Here is a 25,221-nt window from a genome sequence, read left to right as displayed (position 1 = left end):
GCAGACCAGTTTCTCTCTTCAGATAAATCTAGTTACAATCTGCTACATGCTACAGTATTACATTTAAATTGAAATTTGTATTTCCCTAAATTTCTTTATTCCTTAAACAAGAGGGATGTTTACACCATGTAATACACATGCTAGGTAGGAGTGTGAAATGACTCTCCCTCAAACCTTTCATTAAATTAATCAAATCATAACAGAGTAGCATCAGGCTCTCAAGGAACTGCCTCTGGCTTCCTGATCAAAGCATGAATTAAAGCTCAACAATAGAGAATCTCTCCCTCCAGTAGTGCTCTAAAAATAAATGCATTAGGTCTTTAAAAAAAATTTTAAAATCTCTCTCAATACAAGTGGCACAACTATATGCACCAGTCTGTTGAATTCTGATGGACAGCATAAACCAGTTTGTTTACTGCTTATTTTTAGGCCAAGAACCAGTTTGTTAACACATATATACAAAATACTGAACTTCTTAAACCAGGGTATTTCAAATGGCCTCAAGGCAGATAAATCTGGACCTACTCATTTACATAAGCATGCTTTTTAACTCTTTTCCCAGCTATTGTGCATGACAAACCCTCCAGGATTTAACACTGTTAGACTTTACATTAGTCTGTCTCTTCTAAATCAGATTAATATACTCACTGCTGTTACTGCCGCTCTGTAACTTCAGCTTGCTTTTTTCTTTGGCACTCCTGCTAAGAACACCATTCGGTTTTACTTCTTCCTCTGTATCACCCTTTTTTTTCTGCAAATCATTTTGTTTCTTTTTGTAAGTTGGCTTGGGCTGCCTTTTAGTCCTTTGCTCTGACTTGCTCTCACTTTCATCAGAGTCTCCGCTTTCAGAGCCAGACTCGTAAGTTCGTTTTGCTTTTCTCCTAGGGTGCTTATCTTCCTTTGCAAACTTATCTGCCAAGATTTTACTATCTATGTTATTCTGCAACTCATTTGATGTAGAAGCTATTAAATTGACAGTACATGGCTTAATAATTTCTGAAACACTGTTCCCTGAATTCTCTTTTTTATTAGTGTTTTTATCTTCCTCCGAATGTCTTGTTAGCCAAGCCTTTTTCAGTTTAGTGTGGTAGTTTGGCTGACTCGTCTGGGAAGTTTGCCCACTGCCTACAGAGTTCGCTTTGTTTATTGTATTACAGACGATAGCACTGTCTAGGGAGACAGAGGTTGAAAATGTCTGATTCTTCACAGAGTTGGACTCAGTCTCACTGGTGTTACTACTTTTAAACTGAGCTGCAGCCAACGCTGCCTTGTGCTTTTTCAAATGGACAAAGTCGGTGGAGGTGGAGAATCCTGAGGAGGGCTGAGCAGTGCTGCCTGTCTTGCCAGCTGCGGGTGTAACCGGAGCTGTAGTGCTGACCTTGCATTCCTGGGTCTGTGCTACCGCCTGACTTGCTGCTCTCGAGGCAGTACACTCCAGCGGTGCACAGGCCAAGACCGTATTCGATAAGGAGTAAGTCACTTCTGAACTACCCCAGCTTGACACGCTGGTAGTTGTTGCTGCTGATGCGGTGACATCCGTTTTGGTACGGCAGATCATAGTTGTGGTAGGGGAGACAGCATGAGGAATGCTGCCTTGCGAGACAGCTGGAAATTTCTTTTCATACTGTGTGCGAGCACTGTCTGAGTTCATATTTGGCAGAATGATTCTTCCAGTCTCCCTGGCTTCCGCTGTTTTCAGGCAATCTGCTTGATTTGTCACAGCTGAAGATCTCTCACTAACTCGATCTTTGGAAGCAGACTGCATTACTGGTACGCTATCATATTTTGTGCTAGAAGGAGGACGCACAATAACAGATGCTGTAGCGGACTGTGACTTTCCACTCATTCTTTCAACGTGCCAATCCACTTTTTCGTTATTTGGGGCATTATTTGACTTCCATATTTCTGATAAATTCTGTTCAGAAGTGCCCTTGTAAACAGTCTGAGCTTCCTTCGGTTCAGGTACTAAAGTTGGTGGTTTTTGCAACTCCTGTATTTTGCCACCACCAGCACTAACAGGTTGAACAGGGGTTAGAGTCGGAGGTGAAAGGCTGCTATAGCTGCTTTCCTTCTTCTCCAGGTTCTGGTGCACAGGGGGGTGAAACACGGGGGCTCTATGCAAGGCAGGCATACTCCGGAGTGTATTTGAAGATGAGATTGACAACTGAGTAGGGCTCCTGCTGTCACTTCTGAAAGAATTTACAGAGTGAGACTGCACTGACTGTGAAAGCTGCTCGGGTATCTTGCTCGCAGAGCCTTCGCTCTCTGGTTGGTGCTTAATTAAAGGTGGAGGTTTTGAAAGAGAAGAAATGTAAGAGGGGAGAGACTGGGGACTAGCTGCTGTTGAAGGACAATTAGTTTGCTTATCAACATATGCGCCTGAAGCTTCCTTTGAGGGGTACGATCTCGGCGGTTCATTTACTACACTGTTAGACAAGGTGGTGAAATAGTTACTCTGTGGCAAACTCTGTGGAACCGAATGCTTCATTTTATACAGTTCTGACATAGAGCGTTCGGTGTCTTTGTCATATTTTACTGAATGGCTTTTGGGACTTGAAGATAAGGATGTCACCCTGGAGTAGTTCTCTCTCTCTCCCTCCAGTGCCTTTATTTTAGCTGTAAAAGGAGCAACTTCAATACTTTCTTGGAGTATCCGTCTGTGTTCTTCTTTGTATTTGCTCAGTCGCTCCCCAGACTCCTGTGGTGGCCTTGGCAGCTGGTTCAACATTGGATCTGCAAAATGTCTGTGCATATGGCTCTCCTTTGCTGCCTGTGTTCTGCTCTGCTCTAGCTCCGTCTTTACTGGTGCAGTCGTAACAGAACGTAAAGGCTCAATAAATGCTTTCCTCTCCAGTTCTCTGTTTGAATAAGGTTAAGCAAATACAGGTTAGTCTGAATGTAGCGCAACATGCTAAACGGAAGACCTTTCTTCCCATGCTCTGAACAAGATTAGCTATTAGCACAAACTTTTCTTTATATTAGGTACAATTTTCAGAAGTCTTCAGGTGACTCGGGAACTCAAGTACCATTCCAAGTCAACAGGGCAGAGTCTGTTTTGCAGTAATACTGACAAGCTTTTCTCTATCACAGGCACCTATGTTTACAAATAAACTAAAAGCAAGCTAGAAGACAAAATCAGCTGCTGAAATGTACCCTCTCACACAGAATTAAACAGTAAACTTACTCTTTGTGATGCTCTACAATACTTTTGGACAATGGCGGGCTGGAATGCGTTGTCAGTTTGAGAGGCCGAAGGGGATCTGCACTGGATGGTCGCACAGGAATGTGACTCAGTAAACCAAGGCTGTCAGCTGAGGTCACCGGGGTGGGCTGGTGTAACCACGGGCTGGGAGTATTCTGTTAACACCAATCAAAACAAAACAAAAACAAACAAAAAAAAATCACGATTTCAAAATAATCATGGAACCACAAGAGTTACTGTATCAAGTCCTACCAATGATCAGAGTGAAGTAATGTATTTCAGCATCAAATCATACACAGTAAATAAAATTTAACATTTTAAGTCACTTTTTGATCAACTGGAACATCTGATTGCACTTCCCTTGGACTTGCGGCATACAAAATAGCTTACATGTTTCAGAAGCGTTCTTACAATTTCAAGTATTCAGCATGAATAGTTAATTCTAGAATGGCATCTCAAGCTCATCAAAATTAGCAAACCAATGATAGTCTAACAGCACTTAACTTCAGTTACTGGTAAACAGACCATTAGCTCTTCAATGAATTGCAGGAAGTATTTCTTTCAAAAGACAAATATGGTTTAGTATTTCTGGAACACAATTTCATCTCCAGCTTTGTAACAAATCTCAATATAAGGGACAGAAGTATCTCTTTCCTGGATGGCTCCTCCCCTCCACCCAACCAAATGATTAAGTACCATAATCCTAATTAATCTGCTTTATTTTGCCAGGCATTTTTATTTGGCATAATTTCATCAGCAGCACTCTATTAAAACCATAAATGTACACGCCTGCCATACTTTGCAACACAGCAAACGCACAGTACACACAATTTCGTGCTGTGTACCTAAATACTCAAAAGGTGGGCAATACCAAATTCCTCGTTTACACACACCGTGATAGCCTTAATTTATGAAACTGTTTTTTAATTGACTACTTAGGTATGCTTCTGTTTTCTTCTCTGAAACTTGTGTGAACAACTCTGCAGAAAAGACCAAGAGCAGCTCTCCATCCCTCTCCCCTTTCCCTCTCCCCTCTGAGACCTGCTTACAAGAAACACGCTCAGAGGAGTGGAAAGGCAGGGCACCCTGTTGAGGTGGTGCTCAAGCGCTAGGGACAAGCCAAGAAGGGACTGGGACAAGAGTGAGCAGAGCTCTCATGCGCACACCCCGAAGCCTCTCAGTGCTGTTCCATCCCTAACTCCTGGCACAGCCCAGAACGTGCCCTCTTCTGCTCAGCAGTCCATCCTTCTCCTTCTCCCCAGTCTTGACGACTCCCAGTTGAGAACTGCTGCAGCAGAAGGGGAGCCAAGAGCTCTCATGACACATGCACACAGAACAGAATAGATCTGCAGGTGCTACAACTTTGAAGTTCTGATTTCTGTACTTTTGAATATTTAAAGCAACCGCGTGGGTTTGGGCTAACAGTTTTAGTGCACACATTTCCTAGGCCAGGAGTTCCCACGCTGTGGTGGGTTCCCACGAATAGCCTGTAAGCTGTATTAAAGTATTATGCAAAAAAGGCCCATCACCTTCTCCCTAGAGGAGCTGGGGAACATCTGCTTGAGCACCAAGCATTGCCCAGACAGCTTTGTGACTCCACCTGCAACCATCTACAACCCAGCCCAAAGATGGGAGCTGCCACAGCCACCTGTGGACAGTAGGAAAAAGGTGGGCTTGGGGGCATGCTTCCTTCAAGCACAAGGACATGGCTCAGCCCTGAGCTGAGGGTGGCTGCTGCTGCTGTTACAGCTGAAACACAGAACTTTTCTGCGACTGTGGCATCCATGCAAACCGACTTTGGAAACGCCCATTCTGGGTTTCTAAGACATATTTAAAAAAAGGCCTCCAGTGCAAGAGCCAGAAGACAAGTCACCACAAGACAATTGCCACATATCAACATAATTAAAAAGCTACGTGCCTCGGTATGCAGGGCTGCATACTTCAGGCAGCCAAAGTGAAAACAGAGTCTATCATAAGTTCTTTAAAACGGACTTCAGTATGGGGTGGAGCAGGCAGCAACATGAAAAGATAAACCCACCTATAGTTTTCTCTTAGGCTTTTCTCCTCTGCTGCGTTTGACTTATCACATTTTAGATCAAGCTGACTTCATATTACAAGGCCAACTCAAACTGACTGTTTGGGAGAGACTTAGCCACAATGGTTTGGCTTTTCTCAAGAATGAGGCTGGGGAAGAATAGCTTTCCCCATGATGAAAAAGAAAAAAATCTTTACAACCATTCAGGAACTCCAAGCTTTGACGCAAAGGCTTACAATCTGGCAGAAGGACCACTGTCAGCGACATGCCTTTTGTGGTCCCTCTGAAAATCTGCCCAAATTAGGCCAAGTTGTAAGCCTCAAAAAATCAGTATGCACATGCTCAGTGGAGGTTTGATGGAAGCTGGCAGTAAAGCTCTCCAAAGTTTCTGTCTGCGCTGCACATGCTTCATCTTACACTGTTCCTCTAAGGTGCCTGCAATGAGCATGCCATATCCCAAGACTGCAGGAGCTGAGAAAACTTTTCCTGTAATTGCCACGTCTGCCTGCCAAACACCGCCGCCGCACTGGGCGCTAGGCTGAAAAACACAAACCGTTTCTTCTGAGACTTCAGTGGTTATACTCAGCATACAGACAGAGGAATCACCCTGACTTGAATACAGAAGAGTAGAAAGCAGATGGGAAGGCAGGGATGTGTGTCAACAGGAACAGAAGGGGAGAGAACGATATGCCAAGAGAGGGTACACAGATAGGTGTAAAGACAAGCGAAATGGGTGTACAGTGCAAGAAAGATTTATAAATGCTAGAGTATTTCTCTTCAGAACTTTCCACTGGATCTGGTACTTCTTCCGTCTCAGCCTTTCTCCATTATGTAGCGAGCATACATGAAATTGCACTATAAAGACTATTGTCCTACCTCTCCTAGTATTTAACTTACACAATGGTTTTCATAGTTTGAGGTAGCAAATATTTACCCTGTGGACTTCCAAGTCCCAAACCAGCTGGTTGACCTCACTTGGTCATAAACTCAAAACAAACGTTTCGTCTTTCTTTAAAATACTTAGGAAATCAAGGTTTGGAAGAACTCCCTATTCACGTCCACTGTGAGACAGCGGTTACTAGTGGATTTCCATTCCAAGTTATCTGCCTACTCGAAAAACCCACCACCACTGCACACCCAGCGTAACACAAACTACCGAATCTGTACCTAGAAAACCACCGCTGGGAGACACCAGCCCCAGCTAAATACGTCATTAAGAAACAAGCTCAACTTACCCTTCTCAAGGAAGCCTCCGCGTTAACAGGAGTCTCTGGGTGGACCCATTTGGAGGAGGGCAGACCGAGTCCTGAGTAAGCATGTGTTCCGTTTGGATACTGCCAAATAATTGGATAAAGCCCTAGCTGATTATAGGAAGCAGAAGGATGAGCTTGTCCAAGAAGATGTGGAGACTGGTGTTGTAACATCTGTTGCTGCTGCTGGTGTGCTAATGCCAAATGGCTTAAGCTGCTAGCATGAGCAGTCTCTAGTCGCGGGTGGCCACCCAGCAAGGAGGCAGCAGGCACTCCGGGTAACACTGCAGGAAGTAGATGGGGGTGATGAACAGAATGGTGGGATGCAGTACTAAGGGGGTGAGTGTTAATAGCAGACAAGGGAGCCTGAGCTGAAGACCCAGCTAGCAGATGGGATGAACCAGTTAATGCAGGATGATGAGCGTTGGGATTTAAACAGGTTCGGTGGGATGAGGAATGCAGAGGATAATTATGCTGATGCAAATAAGGTGAAATGTGATTAGTTCCTGTTTCTTGTCCAATCAGAGTGGGGTCCCTGTACACCGTGAAATGTTCGTTCTTGTCAATGATAAGAGGACTTTTAGTAGCTTCTAGAGCGCTAACTCTAGCTGGAACTGCATGAAAACTAGACCTAGGCAAATCATGATCAGTTTTATTGGCTGACCTTGTTAATCCAGTAGCATGGCTGCTTTGGGAACTAACCTTCGACTTCACAGTATCAGAAGATTGGGTGAATTTAGGCTTAACATCAGGTGACTTTGTTTTAGGATGATCAACTGAAGCACTAGGTTTTGACTTCACAGAATCGGGGACTGGACTTTGTTTATGCAGTTTACTCTCTTCTGCTAGAGAAGCTACAGTTAACGAAGACATAAACGAGCCATACTGTACTTTTTCTTTTTCAGGATTTAAGTGTTCATTTACTGATAACGTTTTTACAACCCCAGGTTGTATCAAATCCGTTTTGTTAACAACACTGCTAACCCAACTTTGATCAGCTTCCTGTTTTCTTGCTTCAAGGAAATTTGCGTTTGCAAACTGCTGTTTTAAATCGCTGCTGTGAGATTCTATTTTCTGAACCGTTTGCAAACCGAAGGTACAGGTACTTGCAGCATTATCCTGGCTCTCCTTTTCAGAGTTGTTTTCATTAGTAATGTCAACAACACATTTTGGAGTAGGAGCTCTGGGTACAAATTGCTCATTTTTTAATTCCGCAGTGTGATGTTTTTCTGCATTGCACTCTTGAACATGTGGATCCTTGGCATTCTGTTCATAAGGTGTTGGCTGCTCTGCTGCATGGAGTGAAGATTTTTGCTGCTGATCTAAGACGGATGACTTCAGTCTTTCTGTCTCTTCCTGTTTTTTATCCTCCTGTATTTCATCCCATGGAGACCGCCTATCTGTTAGTGTCTGCTCTCCCTCAATAGTTTGGGATTTTCCTTCTTCTCCATTTATCTTTGAAGTGTTCTTGCTTTTTAACTCATTTTCTGAATTTTGCTCTGAGGATGAGTCTGTTAATCTTTTATTTGAAATTTCTGAGTCACTGCTCTCAGAGTAATCAGAGATATTGTCTGTCCGCAGTCTCTTCATATTTAGTTTTTTGTCATCCTCTTCAGGTTTTCTTCTTTTACTAAGGAAGTGTTTAGTTTTGTTTTTGGGGTTTTCTGTAAAAGATAAAAACATGTCTATCACATTTTCAGTCTTAATACAGTTTTAAGGAGCTCTCCCTCCCTTTCCAATAACTGCTTTTACCTCCTCGACCTATATAATCATATCTTTCTTCTTTCATCTTCTCTTCATCAGGCATGCTGCTATCAGAGCCTTTCCTCTTATTTGGCCGAGTATTCCTCTGTTGCTGGTGCTGGTGAGAATTCTGTTTTGGTGCTGCAGTTTGGGAATTCATTGCTGGTCTGGGACTATTTGCTTGCGCACGTGTATAATGACCCTAAAAATAATTTTGTATTAATGCACTTAAATGCAATTTTAATCTGTGATTTTAAACATGTATTTTTAATAGTCGCAATATACAAAAATACTTAGGTAATAAGATAAATGTATCTACGTGGACTGTGTTGCTGTTCTGGTTGGAACGAGACCGTCGGCGTGAAGTGATGCCAATATTTTCACCTTTCAACAAAGAGTGAACAACATCATCTAGAAAGGTCATCTGAACCATAGAAGGATCAACATTCTGAGGTTCTAACACCTGGTTTATTAAAAAAAAAGAAAAAATAATAATAATCAGATGTTCAGACACTGCCCAATCTGTATTTTGTGTTCACCAGTCTATTCTGTGTGCTAAAGACTAGAGAAAAGCCTACTTAATCCTGACAAGCAGAACTGACATATGACTCTCAACAAAGGCTGGGAACAGAGTAAAACCAAAGCAAATGTGTCTTTAAAAAAAAGTTATTTTTACAGTGGTATGTAAAAGAGAAAGTACCCCACTACCACTTCCTTCCCTCCCTTCACTGACCTGTAAATTTGAAATTAAAAGACACTGAGCTCTTCATAGAGTAACCCTTAAGTAGCAATTACAACATACAAAAATTTCATAAAATTTATTTAATATACTAGAAAATATACTGCATAAGCACATTACAATATTGCTTCCAACAGAAGCAAAACTGCTGAAAGAAAGGAACCAAAATGACTGGAGAGAAGAACTCTTAAGGCTGGCAGAGTGTTACTAGTGAGGGGTATTTCAGAAAGAAGGAAATGCTAACCAGATCTTTAATCATTATGTCACAAATAGAAAAAAATAATATTTGGGAAAAACTAATTAGAGCAAATTAAGGGAAAGAATGTATGTGAGCATTAGACTAGTCTTAGATTTTTATTGTCACGCATGATTTTGTCAGTCATTTCAAGGCAGACAGGTCATTCACTATATTAACTTTTGAGTCATTACCCTGGTCTCCTGAAATAGGATTCGTTACCACCACTAAAAATACCAGTATTAATTCTTTTTGTAACATCAACTTCAAAATACAACTAAAACCCACCACAGGAAATGTAAATTAGGGCTGCATTAAATGCTTAATTCAATAAATTGCAGAAAGTAGATATTTCAATTGCTTGGGAGAAGTAATCACTACTGTAGCGCTAAAAGATTTCAGTGTTGAGAAAGAAATTCTCAACAGAGCTGACAGGGAAGACCAGTTCTTAAAACTAGACCGCTTCACTTCAAAGACTTCACTAGTCAAAAAGTGACAGAAGAAAAGCAGAACTGTAGGACTGGTACTAATCATATCGTTGCACAAACGTTCAGCTTCAGGATGGTTTTAACTGCTAGTCCAATGCAAAGTCATGCTGTAGTTTCAACGCAGTAACAGACCCGCCCTGCTGGAACTGAACAACTCAGTATATTTCAGAGGACCACAAAAAAAAATTTTAAAAACTCCCAACACGTAGTTTACTCGAAGCTTGTTTTCCCAGTATGACATATCAAACTCACCTGGTCATTCATAACAACCATAGTGCGGGTGAAGAGATCATGATGAGTAATGATACCGGTAAACCACTGGGTGGCAGAATCCTGTCTGTACACTCTCACCCTATAACCATTTAAGGAGTACGGACCTTTAGAAGGGGAAGAAATAAAAAAAGCCGTTGAGGAATTCAGCAAAACAAAGTATAAATGGGTTTTCCTGTTTTTTTAAGCTTCACAGCACACATATAGTGCCCACGGCATGGACAACAAACTACAGGCAATCCTGGCACAGCACTGCCTGTGGATTTCACTTTTATTCAGGAAGACATTTTGAAATGCAAATGGTACATGTAAGGCTGCTTTAAGGTCAATTCTGCTAACATTTTCAACATACAGTTTTCTTATCTAACTAAATCTTTCTGCAACCATGATGACAAATGATGGGAAAAATTCCTGCCTACAAACAGCAACAGTAGAAAAGTAATCTGAAAGGCTAGAAAGTGGCAGCAGCAGGTTATACAGAAGCTATTTAACAGGCTAGTTGCATGCCCAGATGCTTTGCTGGCGAAAAGATTTAAATCTTGGTGGTTAGGCTCTGCATCTGCCAAGCTTTTCCCATAAGTGACCACAGAGTTTCTCTCCATTACAGCAGTTGGAAAGGCAGCTGAGTGATCCTGTCCCTGCTGTGGCCACACAGAACACTCAAAAACACATACGCTACGAGGGCTTTAGCTCCTGTTTTCAGATGTATCAACTGCAATGAAACCCCGCATGCTGTCCCTTTGCAAAGATCAGCTTAATTCACTTCCAAAAGCCCGCGGGGGTGGGGAGATAGTATGATACAGTATTTATTTTATAGATGGTTTCAAGACCCAGAAATTGAGATTCAGCAGTTTTATTCACATTCAGTGTCTCACTTGATCATTGGGACCCTAAGTTTCATCACAGTTAGTGTTTATATAGCATTTTGTATGACCAAGCAACACTGCCACAGAGTTCAGTTCCAACTGTGTGGGTTTCACTCCTTCCGCAACCAAACCCCAAGTCCCAGATCAGGCATACAGGAACGGAAGCAAAACCAGTCAGTGACAACCTACAAAAAGCCTAACTTAAATGATTTAAGAGTGCTTAGTTGCTCAACCACACAGTGAAGGCCAGAATTCCCCTGTCTTTCCTAAAGATAATTTTTTTCCAACCCTTGCCCAGTATATTAAGCAAGCTCAAACATCTGCAGCAAACAGGCCAGGGACCTCAGAGGTGACAGCTTTCTCTAGTAAAACATCCATATTCACAGGACTGGGTCCATTATACCCTCTGCACGAGAAAGTGTGTGATCATAAGGACTGCTTTTAACATCAACATTTGAGAGATCAAGAGAAGTGCAAAAGCAGTAATAATTTAAACATTTCCAAGTGGTCTTAGGGCTTACTTTCAGAACCTTAGCAAGGCCTTTTGAAACACCTTTTGCATGTGATTATCTAGGTTTTCAAACAGCTGGGAACAGAAACACCATGCAATGGCACCCATCTTTGACCCACATCCGCATCATTCACTGCACAACTGAAACCTCGAGACCCACTGAACCCTCTGAGCTCCTGGCACTAACTCATCCCCGGAGCGCGTTTCCAGCTGCAAAGACATGGGTCAAAAGCGCACCAGCACAGGCACTGTCAATCACCAATACGTATGGGCAGAAAAAGAGGAAGAATCTACAAGCTTATGTCTCACATTCCTGGTCTTGGACCAGACAAGGTTCCCATGGGGACACATTTCCTCATGGCTTCTCTCCAATCCTTACTTCATATGCCCCTGCAAAACGCCTCCAGCTCAGCTCCCACACTTCTGGCTGTCTGACCCAACCGCATTCTCCATGTCTCGAACTTTTAATGGCTGTCCCAAAGCTCTGCCTTGTTCAGACAGTCTCAGTAAAATTTTGCCTGTGTCTCTTCGTGCAAATTTCCCATTCCTACTTTCCTATCCCAGCTCCTCCTCTCTTGCATCCTACTGTTAACTGCACAATGATTTTCAGTCTCTTGCATAACCAGAACCAGCCTCTCCCCTTTCCCCAGCTTCTTGTCTCATTTTAGAATTTACGATTCCAGGCCACTGGCTTCCAAGTCCTTTCCCAGTCTTCTCAGCTTACAAGCTCCATCCGTCCTTCTCCATCAGCTTCCAGCTTCTCTTATACTCTTCTGCACTGACCCAGTGCCAACTTCGTTCCTCTTACTCCTTGTTCTAGTCTGTGTCTGCCCTTCATCCCAGCTGTTATCCCGTCTATTTTTAAAAGACACTTTATCTACCTTTAAAAACAGTGGAGAGGGGGAGTTCTTATGTGCTGCTGGCGTGTCAGAAAGAAGGAGAAAAATGAAACTGCGGTCATACGACACAGGACAGCTCAGCTCCAGCCCAGCCCAGCCCAGCCCAGCCACAAGCAGCCATTACAGGAAAAGCCTGGCTTTGTCTCCAGTCCCTGGCTGAATCACGCTCAGCTACACATTGTTGAAACAGCCAGTGCAGTACTATCAGGAAATATCTTGAGGGCTGAAGCACGCTCAGTGTTTCAGGAGGACTATTATACACACAGCCTCAGAGATTGTAGTGCTAATAAATCTAACAGGAAGAAAAAATTCGAAGATTTTAATTGTTAAAAATCAAAGACACTTTACTATGTTACTTGAACTGGTTTTAGATGTCCCAAAAGCTTTCAACTTGGCCAAGTTTGGGAGGAGTCTGTTTTTTTAAAACAAGGAATAAACTACTTTCCTGCCAAACCTACAATCTCTACTGCAAAGCATGCTGCTGTGCTGCTGCCCAAAGAAAAGGTCACGAGGGCCAATTTTTTTCTTTAGTCTCATTCTTGTAAATAACTGGACCAGTTTTGACTAAAATTCCCCCTGCTCAAATTGGCATCTTTCTTTTCAAACATTTGAAACCCAATTTTAATGTTTTTCTCCGACCCTCCTCTTTCTTCAGATAAACTGCATTTTAACTGTGATAGTCACAGTAGAAAATACTAAGATAGGAGATCAAGGGTTCAGCATCACAGACAACAAGGAAAAAGCTGGGTCCTAAAAATGCTGTAGAGGACGAAGTAAGAGAATACGGTAACAACCTTAATAGATGCGTCTAGACAAGGCAGAACTGAAAATGTTGCTTAAACTGCAGGGAACAGGGAAATGGTAATAACGGAGAAGGTGAAGAAAACCAGAGAAGGGAGGGGAGGAGAAAAGAAGAGTAACATGACTAGATTACAGCAGCTAGCACTGCTAGAGGGCTGTCTGTAAGCCACCGAAAGGTTTGTGCCAAATGCAAAGTCTCTGTGACCAGGAGCGGATTATGTCCCAGGAGAACGTGACAGCAGTCTCTGCTGGCTGACCACCACCCCACGGGCCTCAGGTGGTGGCACTGCAAAGGCCCTGGCGGAGGATGGCACGTCACTGCCCAAGGAAGCACATCTCTCCTCCGGCCACACCGCGTCACATCAGGTGAGCAAGTGGATTTGAAGTGCAGCTTCTCCTTGGACAAGGAGAGCTAGTCTGCCAGGACGTTTGGATTAGATTCATCTCATCATTTAAAATACTCCTAATTTGTGTGCTTCTAAGCATCCAAACATCTCTTTGAGAAAGTATATAGAATTATACGTATGAAGACAAAAATGCAGTTTCTGAAATGATGGGACGTAAATGAATTGTGTGGATGATGGGCTGGCAGTTTCATTTAGATGACTATTTCAATATTGCTGGGGCTTTGCTCAAGTATTGATTCTGTACCAGTGTACACAGAGGCTTTTATAATTGTCTTATTATTGTTACTCTAATAAAATACAATAAACAAGCTCAATTTTAGATTCATTTTCATATAGCTCTAATTTGATTTCACATCACCTCTCAATCCAGTTTTGGCTGCAAATTTCATCAACAGACTATTAACTCATGTTGTATCTGAGGATATTTAGATAAAATCTAAAATGACTAACACCGACATACCAACTTACTACCTACACAATTCCACACATTGCTTTTTTCAGCATCCTTTCTCTGTGGCCCTTAAGAATAATCATATCTAGTCAAATTAGAAACTCCACAAAAGGAAAGACAAAGTTTTTTTCTGTAACTTCAGTATTGTACTTACCATATTCCTTTGGTCTTCTAATCTTAGTTTTATCAAAGAAACCAGACAGCAAGCAAACCTCAGCACCATCCTTAAAATACCAGATTATTCACTGCTCCCCTCCCAACCTTAATTTACAGAATGACTACTTAAGCATTTTTGTCCTGGAATTGCTTTACTGCTTGCCTGGGGATTTTAACCCAGACCCACAGAGGTTAGTTTCTGCCTCCCATTGCTAGGAATGCCTCTGTAGAGCTGCCTGTCAGTTCTGCAGAAAGTTAATGAATATAATGCAAATGCTTGTAATATTTTTATTATCGGCAAGATTGAGCCAAAATAATTTATTCTAATTCACACTAGTTTTCACATAACTTGTATCTACACTGTAAAAATGATGTATGCATTTGCTGCAACCTTCCAGCATTAGAATCGAGTTAGAAAATCGTAACTGATTTGAAAGGCACTTTTCAATCAGGGGGTGGAGGTATGGGGTGGGGATTTGTAGGTATTCTTCATCTGTGACAGAACTGTGAAGAACTACAAGCACAGACAGCTGAGAAGTTATCACACGTAACAGTAACACTAACAGAGCACAGAACAGTTTTAAACATGCTAGAAGGTATGTAGTTGCCATTCATACACACTTATTTTCACAACAAACTTTATAAAATACCTACATTCAGACTAATGATATTCAGCATTTGCTGTAATTGCTAAAACATCAAACAAGTTAAGAACAGTCTGAAGAAGTCACGCACAGCTTCTTACATAGTCTTGTTTTCTTGTATTAACAAATACTTCCAAAAAATAACTTCCAAATTAGAAATATATTCTCCATTATATCACAAATGCTATGGGATGAGTCCCACACAACTAGTGGCCTTCAACTAGCTAACAACAGAATAAAAATAACACAATTTCCCACATAATTACCTTGCATAAAAATCTCCTGAACCTTTTGTTCCTTTACCCAGGCTTTTACTTCCTCATGTAACTGCGGGTTATCCCTGAGAACTGGGTTTAGACTGTCTACGTCGTCCTAAAGTAGAGATTAAAAAAAGAACCATATGTTATGTTTACTTGTAACATTTCTGGTTTTTTTCCTAGACGTATTTTAGAGTACAATATTAGGTAGTCTGATGCTAATTTTACTGATTGCCTACAAATCCCTGTGTTATTTTTAGAAAAAACTTAAAAGCGTAACAGTGCTAGAAGTTATTTCATGGGAACATGGTATGTCAGATCCCACATGTGGCCAGACTTGTAAGCTATTAATAGGATCACACTTTCATAAATACTGTCTTACTACAAGCTAAAATTGCCCTCTAAAGACTTCAATGTTTACAGGTATGCAGAAAGAATTGTTTAAATAATGATTAAATTAATTTTTAAACAAAAATTATTTTCCGTATCTGTAAAATTTAATATGGACATACTGAGCATAAACATAGATATAAAACCCACAAAGATAATGCATTGAGAGATAGCTGCACTTCAAGAGAAACAAACATTCTGAGAGAAACACCATTACTGATTATCAAATATGTAGGCCTTTGTTAATTAGGTAATTTCAAATAAGACATGCTTTAATTTTTATTATATTCAGTTCTCCTGGAAAAGATTCTTTTTCACTATATTTGAGTAGGACATCATCTGGGAAATTAAGATGTATTTGGTGGCACTGTCCTCCTAACAAGGAAAAACTAGGCACAAAATCTGGTTCATATCCTTGAAAGCATGGCTTAAATCATCTTTTATCTCTATTCTCTTAGAATACCTATTTCTCTATTTCAGAGCAAACTTTCTATTTCTGCCTTTGAGGCTGTGGCAGAAAAAGAAAGCTGCACTGCAGCTTGGTGACGCCTCGTACAGAAGACGGCCTTGGAAATCCATGAGCTGCAGGAACATTCATTTGTGCCAAGAGAACTTCAGACAGCTAAAATAATCAGAGTGATTCTCCACATACAAAATGTAAAATGTTTTATCAGTACTGCAGCTGAGATAAAGTAATTTCTTTCCTTGATCTCAAACAAGTTCCTTGATGTTTCACAATTTATTATGAAGAGCTCCAGCCACAGAATACAAAGATACAAGCAACACTCAGGGAATCGTGCATTGCTGCCAGGCCCTCAAGTGACATGAGCAATTTCTCTCTATTCATCTGGATGCGATTATTCCTGCTAACCCACTGATCACAGGATGTCTATTTCAAATTCAAAATTCACTTCCTGACACTTGAAGATTTGCCGTGCTCCATTACAGAGAATGCATCAATGCTTCGGTTATTACAGAAAATTACTCTCTCTCCTTATGCTTTTGAAAAGGAGATGGCCTCGGATCCAAAAGGAATGGTCAATATGATCGTTTTAATACATGTACAGTGGAACAAAGTAAAAGTGAAAGGGAACATCAACAGGACCTCCACCACCAGGTTAAAAACACCAACTAGGTAAGTATGTTGCTAGCATTATCAGAGGCACAAGAGGGTCAACACTAAAATTTATTCAAGAATGGCAGAGTAGCAAAACGCTGCCCCTCCTGAGGCAATCTAAGAAGGGTATTAGCTGTTCTACTTTCCTGTGCAAATCCATTTTTGCATTGATCCTACATACAGCAGCAACACCACCACTGGAAAGAGGGAATGATTTGCCAGGGGAACCCAACAGACCCTGGAACTGGAGCTGTGTGATGATCATTCATCTGTCCTCCTTCCTATGCACTCTCTTTCACAGCAGCTGCAAGAGATTCCTGTACCAAAAATTTCCCCTCTCAGATCCACAAGCCTGAGACCCAAGCAATAGACTGAGGCACTGCAATACTGGGAGTCTGCCTGACTTAAAAATGCAGTTAATATGCAGATCTCGTACATTTTGATTAATTCTTTCAGTCCCATCTAAGAGAATTTATATCTTCATTTCAAGGCTACACACTGATTAGGTACCATGAAGTCAGGCCTGTTACTCTTAACGTTATTCTACTTCAGTGAGTTCTTTATGCAAAGTTTTTGAGCCTCTGTGTCCTCTTGAGCCACTTTTGATTTGTTTCTGAAGGCAACACACACTGCTGCTTTTCTTTTTTTAGATTTCACATCCTTCCTAGGCATCTTTGAACTTGACGCTGAAGATAGCTGAAGATACCGGTGATCCTACAGACAGTGCATTTGAATCTTTTTTGTTCTATCTCCTATTCACATGCATGACTAATCAGTACCTTTGATTGAGAGTGCTTCATGTGAACACTTAGAAAAAAAGACTGCAAAGTCTGTTTTGTACTTCTTTCCTCACTCCTGGAGAAAAATGAGCTCATCTCAAAGATGAGCTACAAAAGGCACAAGTGAGGACAAATATCCATTACACAAACTACATGCAGGTATGACTGGGATTACGTAGAGGATATCAATGAGAACCCAGGGTTTCTAAATACACACACACAAAATACACATTTAACATACCATCACTGGAAAAAAAAAAAAAAGTGTTTTGCTTCTAGACACGAACATGCTATACATTGGTCAATAGAAATCAGTACAGCAAAGCAAAATTGTAACTGACAACTGAAGCTCAGAATCAAGATACCGGAAAAAAAAAGGCTCCTGGAATTTCAAAAATTCTGTTCTTTTGTGTACATATTAATTATATCTATGAAAAAATGTGTGCACCGTGACTGACTTTTTTCCACCATTAATCTTAAATCTGAACATCTAAAAACTAGGAAATTAATCACATAGTGTATTAAAACTATAAGGTGATGGCCTTAAGCACACTGTTTTAGCACACACCACAAGCTTTGGCAAAAACAGGGAGACAGGGCAACAAGCAAGGCTGGTGACTTGCAGTCTCTTCCCTGTCTTAGCACGGAAGATGAGCAGATGACTATGCAGTGCCCAGTCCTTTTCCTTACCCTGTTATGTGTATTGCTCAAGAAACAACCACTCTGTCTACAGATTTGAACCTTGGCAATTATGACCTTCAGTCTTCCCCTCCTTGGTCGAAGCAGCAAGATTGACAGACTAACCCACAGAAGAATTAAATGCCCTGCAGGATTTTCCTCCAGACTTCATTTGAAAGTAGTTTTACTCACAAAAGTAAGTATGCTACCCTCTCCTAGACTAGTTTTTCCACAAGTCCTGGAATACCTCCTCCAGGAGGATGTTACAGCTGGTTTGAAATCCTTATGAAATGCAAATCAGAATGCAAATCAAATAAATGGGACTGCAATTTTCTTCTTCAAATCTACTGTAGGAAGCTCTTTATGTACTTCATCCAGCAGTGCCCCTTGCTCCACAAATGACTATATGCAACACTGGGAAGAAGATAAAGGGCATATGGGCTAGAAAGATATGGTCGAGATAATCCTTCCTGCCCTTCTGGAAGACAGTCACATGAAGCAATGTGACTACCAGAAGCTTGCCAATCTATGTAAAGTTTTTTAGAGCTTTGCTGCTATTCTGCCTTCTTTCCAGACCAAAAGAGGAATTCACTTCTGGTGGAGTGGACTTTCTGCTTAATTATCCAAAAAATACTTAAGTCAGCTGCATGTCTCTCTAGGTGATAATTCTCACCCACTGGGGACGTGCTCAACTCCTAGGAAGTCCTGAGAAGGATAAAGAATAAAATTTTCCCAAATAACAAAGTGATCCACTGTTTTTTTCAGAGTGTATCTGTTCTTTCTTCTGGTGTAAAATGATAGAGCAGGTTGGAAACTATAGACCATACCATCAGGTTAAGATACCACGCTACTTCAACCAGAAAGTAGAAATCTTTCTTCAGAGAAGCATTTTCAGGGAGCTTATTCGGACAAACATAATTTATCAAAGCCACAGGTGAACAAGTGCAAATCACTTACAATGCTTTGAAATTCATTTAAGTCATGATCGAACAGGAATTTCAAAGACAGTACCCACAGAAAAACGAGTCAAAATCCAAATACATAAAGAATTCTCCTACTCAAGCCCCATCCACAAACAAAATACTGTCCAGGATACTGAGAGGCTTCCCTGGATGAGCCAAACCTGCACAGTGACCAAAGACCATACAAAGTGCCTTCTGAAAGGCTCAAACGACCACAAGCTCCTTTTCCATTTTGGGCAGCCAGGCACATTTGTCGTGGGAACGCCTGCACGCCACAACTCTCTACCTTCCCAACAAGTCTTGAACTATTGAAGGAAAAGGTTTCCTCGGCATTTAAAAATACTTCTCCAATTCATTCTTCACAAAGAGGGCAGAAAAAAGTTCATTAATTCGAGAGATGAAACCCCAGAGCACAAAACAACAACTAGAAAGTGGATTCAAGTAGCTGCTCCTATTCTCAATCACACAGCCTACATGCTGCTTATAGGAGGGTACAGAAACTCCAGTCAGCCGTCAACTCCCCATTTTCAGTGAAGAAGAGAAGAACTGACAATATGCATTCCAGGAAAATCAGTCCTGGAAAAACAGTGGCTTTTGGCACTAAAAAGACTCAAATCAGAGCCCTGAAGACCAAGCCTCAACACATGCCGTGCATTAGGAACCTGCAAATGTTTATTTGGGAAAGTGCCTTCCTTGGCCACGGTGTCTCTGCATTTGGTTTCAATACATCAAGGACATCTTTTTAATATCAGTAGGAACTCATTTCAGCTAGTGTTTTACAGAGAAAGACTAAGTAGATTTTGCAGTCCTCACAAAGGTCAACACCACATTAGTCCTCACCATCTGTGGCTTAATTAACTATAGCTTCCTCTGGCTGCTTAGAGGTTTTCTGATAATTTAGGACACGAATTAAATGAAAACTAGTACATAACCAACTTGAGAGTCCTGTTTACCATGTTTACACAGTATGTGCTGCACATGGAAATAAGCATTCTATTAGTACTTTAATGGTAGAGGGACCACATTTAATTTGAAACAGTGCAAATGAAAAATTCAGCAAAGTGTCAAAAGCTTGAACCTTCAGTTTTCTTATTTCATGGGTGAGTATTTTAAAATCAGTTTCTATAAAATGAGCCCCCCACCCTTTTTTTTTTTTTGCTTTTTTCCCACCAAATGATTTTTACAACTGCATGGAACTTCCACTGCATAGAAATTAAATTTCAAAATTGCAGTTTGAAAAACAAGGAACAAGTCCAACACCTGCCTACTGATTGCCACGACAGTCTTCAGAGAGCAGTGGCAACAAAAAGTACTGGTTTTAAAGTCTAGACTGCTGAGAACTTATACTAGTCCTCTAATGCCGTCTTTTGGAAGATGATTTTCTCCAATTAAAAAAAAATTAAATACCTTACCTGCACCCAGCCTCAAACACATCCATGCATATTTTTACTCCTCGTTTGAAAGGTCTGCACAATTCCCTGATTTTCATTCCTTGATAACTAGCCATCCTTTTCTTTTCTCCTCCTCTTTTATCTTTCACTGGTTGTGTCACCTGACATATCTGATTATATCACTGATCTGTTATAACTTTTTAACAAACCTTCAATCTTAATGTTGTCCTGCCCAACATCAGAGCGAGCAGGGGAAAAACCACACAAAACAGAACAGTGACATAAAATCTGTATAGGCAGAATACCAAAGATATTAACAAGAACTTCACCTGTTAACTGGTAGTATCCCTCTCTGCCATGCTACAAGACTTTTTTTCCAGTGGCAAAAGATGAGAATCTAACTAAAACACAGAAAAATTGGCAGCAGCTGACACCCCCAAAGGTACCACCAGGCAGGCGCAGACACTGCCGATGCCACGCAGACCGCACCAAAAGCCTACAGGGAAATCATCAAATTCAGCCGAGACTAAAATATACAGATCTTCTGTTGCTTCACGATCTTTCTAGGCACGCACACACGCCTAAACCACTGGTAAACAGTATATTCCTTATTCCCTTCCGACAAGTGAAAGGCTACCCCAGCTGCCACGCCACTGCAGCTGGTGGGCAGGAGGTCAGAGAGGCGCTGAAGGCTGCAGGGCTGTGCTGCTCCACGCAAGCCGGCAGAGAAACGCCTTTCCAGAGAGGACCGCTCCAGGGGGAACACATCGACCGACCCACCGCACGCCCCTGCAACTAGGGCAGCCTCCCTCCCGCTCCAGGCTTCTCACAAAAGGCAACGCTGGCCAGAAACATCGAGGCTACGGGAGGCTAGAAAGTTTTTGGGGGAGATCCTAACTTCCCAGTTTACCTTAAACGGCTTTGTCTGAGCTGAGAGAAGAGGCTTAGGCTTACCAGGCGATGCTAGTGCTTTCTATGTAAACCCAACCCACACTTGACCTATTTTCTGCTGTTCTGAGCGCGCAGTCACAATTTACCTCATTCAAACCCGGCAGCTGCTGGGCTACATCTGAACCAGTTAAGTCAAGCTTGAAGACACAACCCTGACCCCTAAACCAGAAACAAAGTCGAGCTGAGGTCAGCCCTGCTCACGCGTGCACGGAGGCACGCCGCACCGGGAAAGGCAGGGATGGGCAGGGACGCTCTCCCTACGTGCAGAGAGCGGGTGAGAGAACAGGGATAACTAATCCCTTCCCAACAAGGGGCTCTGAATGCATTGTTCCGACAAGGACAAATGTTTATAGATATTTCAGACCACAAACATTTAAGATTAGGAGTTATTTTCAGTATATAGCAGCAACAGCTATGTTTCTGTAAGTAGAAAGTTAAAACGACAAGGAAAAAAAGATGAGGACTAAACATTTAGTAGTTTTCCAACTGTCAGTAAACTTAGTATCTCTCAGGAAAAGCTATCAACAATTTTTCTTTTGCTCCCCACTCTTCCCTATGCCTAATACTTCTCCCCACATACTCCTACTTCCTTCCTCATTTCAGCTGTTCAACAATTAAAAAGTTGACACTGATTTTAACATTTTAATTATCAGGTTTGAGAATTAGGGGAGCTGAGCTGCATAAGCTTCTCCAAGTCATGATTTCAGGCTTGAAGAAGCATCATTGCACTGATTAGTTCAGTTCTGGAAGAATAACTTGCATCCATAAGAATACCAGAAAATTTCTATTAAAAATACAAAATATTATCTTATGGAAAAGAGATTGAAGTTAGCAACATAAATATACAGGAAAAAATCTGACTTGTAGTCTGCTATTCTCCCTGATTTAAATTCACAAACACAAAAATAAACAGAGATATTTGCCTTCCTGTAAGACTACTACCCATGTCTCAGGTGAAATGGGCATGCTGGAAAGCTTGCTTTTTACAAGTCAGCTCGTTATTCCTGTACCTGTAGATGAGAATCCAGTATGGAAAGGCAGAAGGGAAACAAGAGCGGCACACCGAACATGGATGCAGCAGGGAAGCAAGCAGCCACCAATGGATATGCAACACCAAACCTGGGCCAGGCAGATAGTCACAAAACAACCTAAAAACTGCTCTAGTGACTTCTACAATAGTTTTGCATTTGAAAATACAGATTTAAAAAAATAGATGACCCTTATGCTCACGGGTTATGTCACACTCTTTTTGAGCAGCTGGGACAATCTGGGTCAGAAAAGCAAAATCTCCTGGAGTGCCAGACTTCTCTTTCAGCATCTGACCTAAAGACTTCCCCAAACAAGTGGCTCCTACCCACAAAGCTGGTGGACTGTCATCTTCCACTTAGAGCACTGCAGTGACTGTTTGTACTACTTACATCCTCCACGTACAAACGAATGAAAGGTGAAGTGAATAGCACTGTTCCTTGTCCATCTGCTCCCTTATTTCGATGACACAGACATACATTCATTTTTTCTTTCATTTTCCACTGAATCACATTTCCTTCCCCTTCCTCACTGCAGGCTCCATACATTTATCACCACCATCTTAGCAATATGCAACTTTGTCCTAATTATGCATTTTGGTTTATCTACTCCTAAGAGAAACAGGGAGGGAATACTGGTCCTACCCAACTAAGCCAGTAACTCCCAAGTCATGTGGTGATACTGGAACAAGCCTTTGAGTCACTTACCAAGCAACTCAATGCCACTATGGGAAAAGAAACCTCAAAGTGCAGACACTTCCCTGAAGCAAGCAATTAGCAGAGCGAAGTTGATGCTAACAAGGAGAGCAGCTAAGTGAGTAGATCGGAGAAAAATCTTTTGTACATTGATATTAAAATTTACACTGAGACACAGACACCCTGTGTATTGTGAACAGCTTTCAGAAGGGATCTAACTCCCCAAGCTGAAGGACAAGCTGTATGGTCTTTAAGCAAAAAAGAAAGTACCTTCTGTTGATCATCAGTTGTCTGGACTAGTAGGCTGCCAGAAAAGCAGTCTAATGCCCCCAGAAATCAAGCCAAGAGATCAGTTCTTGCTCAGAAACTGAGCATTTTGCAGGAGACACATCTTGCTTGCATCAGGGACAGCAGAAGTTACTTGCAGTGGCAGCTTGAACTGGCAGAGATGGAAAGCTGTATACTGTCACCACAGCTAATGACAAACTGGATAGTGATCTCTTATCTCATGGTAGTTACCTCCACCAAATCTTTTATCAGTTGCATTACTCAGCAACACCATATTCTTTGACAAGACTATTGATAACTAAGAGCTTACTGTATTAAAGAGCAAAGGTGTCTCAATTCAAATCTGAGGAAGAAAACTGTAAATAAAATACTATCCAATATGTGGCAGACTGATGACAGCTCCTAGAATCAACATCACCTCCTAGAAACGTGCATCAGAGTTAGCTCACTCTTGTGAGTGACTCTCTGCTCTGTAATTTGAACTACCACCAGCTTAGATTACCAGCAGTCACAGAGCTACCCAGTCTCTTCTGCAAATATCCTCAATCCTATTTACCAAATAGGAGCTCTAGGAACATACAACTTTCCAGCTCCTTCCCCCCCTGTAATTCATGAGGATTATAGGCAGAATACAAATCCTTCCCAACAATAAGATCTTAACCATTTTTTTTTGTCAAGAGGAAAGAACACGTAAGATTATCTTCAAAATGTGCTTGAAAGCCAGCTTCAGTGGAGTTTGGTCCACCTAGTTACTATCACATTAACGTTTTATTTTCAAGTGGTTTTCCAGGGTTTGTTTCAAAACATGTTTTTTAGAACAGTGGCACATAACAGTGTTGGCCAACATGCTGGTAATATGAAGGTAGTTCAGAATAAAACACATTTCTCTCATGTTTTAAACAAGTACCACTGTACTTGCACAGAACTTTTCAAGGTTAATTTATAATAAGATTTAAGGCAGCACTGCACAGAGGCAATGCATCTGGGTTGGAAAAACAATTAGCACATTTTCTTCAGAATTTCATCCAGAAGAACAAATTTCTCTGGTCTCAGGGATATGGTGCAGAGACTCTCCAACTGTCTGGCTGTGCATACAACAGCGAGCCCATCACTGTGCAAACGTGGAAATGCTGCCTCTGCCCCAAGAGAAGCAATTGCTCCATCAGAAGCAATGCAGCCATCATCATGTGCTTTTTTTTCTGATAACAGCTCTGTTCCGACCTGCTGGAGCCATTTTAGGAATTTTCCCTATAAAAACCAGAGATCTGTGATGTATATCATATTTGGATTAACACTAGAGCTCTCTGCAACTCTAGAGAAAGCAGTGGCTGTACCTTTTATAGAACAGATGAATAATGGTCTTGCAAAGAGGAAAGATTAAATTGCTAATCAGAAAACAGTGACATTTCAGTTGTTGCTGCAATAAGCTCCTTGGGGTAAACTTGGGAAAGTCATTCAGTGTTTAAAATTGATACAGTGCTCATCTATTTCACAATATTTTTCCATCAATAAATCTACTAGTACACAGAACTAAAAAAACCCTCTTAAAAACATAATTCAAGACTGAACGACACTACTGGGGGGGCGGGACATGGGGACACGTGCCTGTCAAGGACCATACTTTAGTCAAGTCTTACGCATCCTGAAATCTGCTTTAACCTGATTTTATCTACTGTATACCAAAGTGGCATTGAGTGGTGGAAAGAAGATAGCAAAAGAGAAGAAAACGTTCACATTGCCTAAAAATCCAGCCTCTATGGTTGAAATATAATTTCTAAACTGTATGCTTAAAATTCACTACTAAAGTCATAAAATACAGAATAATTTGTGAGATGCACAGAAACTGCGCTTCAAACCCACTTGCTCAGCAAAAGCATGCTAAAATACTACGCCCAGTAATGCTGGCAGACTCACACAAGAAGGCGGGGATGCAGGGGAAAAAAACAGGAATAGTTAATTTTAATTCCATTCAGAAGACAGGAAATGTTTG

The 25,221-nt window shown here is 41.3% G+C and overlaps 1 protein-coding gene across 8 annotated transcripts in view; it reads right to left on the bottom strand.

Annotated features, from left to right (window-relative positions):
• JMJD1C (jumonji domain containing 1C) overlaps positions 1–25,221 on the bottom strand; it is a 177,750-nt gene that overhangs the window by 24,564 nt on the left and 127,965 nt on the right. For 5 of the 8 annotated variants that reach the window (XM_069795964.1, XM_069795965.1, XM_069795967.1 and 2 more), the window contains 7 exons: positions 14,964–15,069; positions 9,945–10,069; positions 8,550–8,693; positions 8,240–8,432; positions 6,473–8,151; positions 3,185–3,357; positions 649–2,858 (listed from right to left, as the gene is read on the bottom strand). In XM_069795964.1, the coding sequence (XP_069652065.1) occupies positions 649–2,858; positions 3,185–3,357; positions 6,473–8,151; positions 8,240–8,432; positions 8,550–8,693; positions 9,945–10,069; positions 14,964–15,069 (4,630 nt within the window). The remainder of the gene's footprint in view (positions 1–648; positions 2,859–3,184; positions 3,358–6,472; positions 8,152–8,239; positions 8,433–8,549; positions 8,694–9,944; positions 10,070–14,963; positions 15,070–25,221) is intronic. The other 3 variants (XM_069795970.1, XM_069795971.1, XM_069795969.1) reach the window with 2 other exon arrangements.

The sequence above is a fragment of the Haliaeetus albicilla genome, chromosome 11 (genome assembly GCF_947461875.1).
Source record: "Haliaeetus albicilla chromosome 11, bHalAlb1.1, whole genome shotgun sequence".
Classification (NCBI taxonomy): domain Eukaryota; kingdom Metazoa; phylum Chordata; class Aves; order Accipitriformes; family Accipitridae; genus Haliaeetus; species Haliaeetus albicilla.
This window is presented reverse-complemented; position numbering and strand designations above follow the sequence as displayed.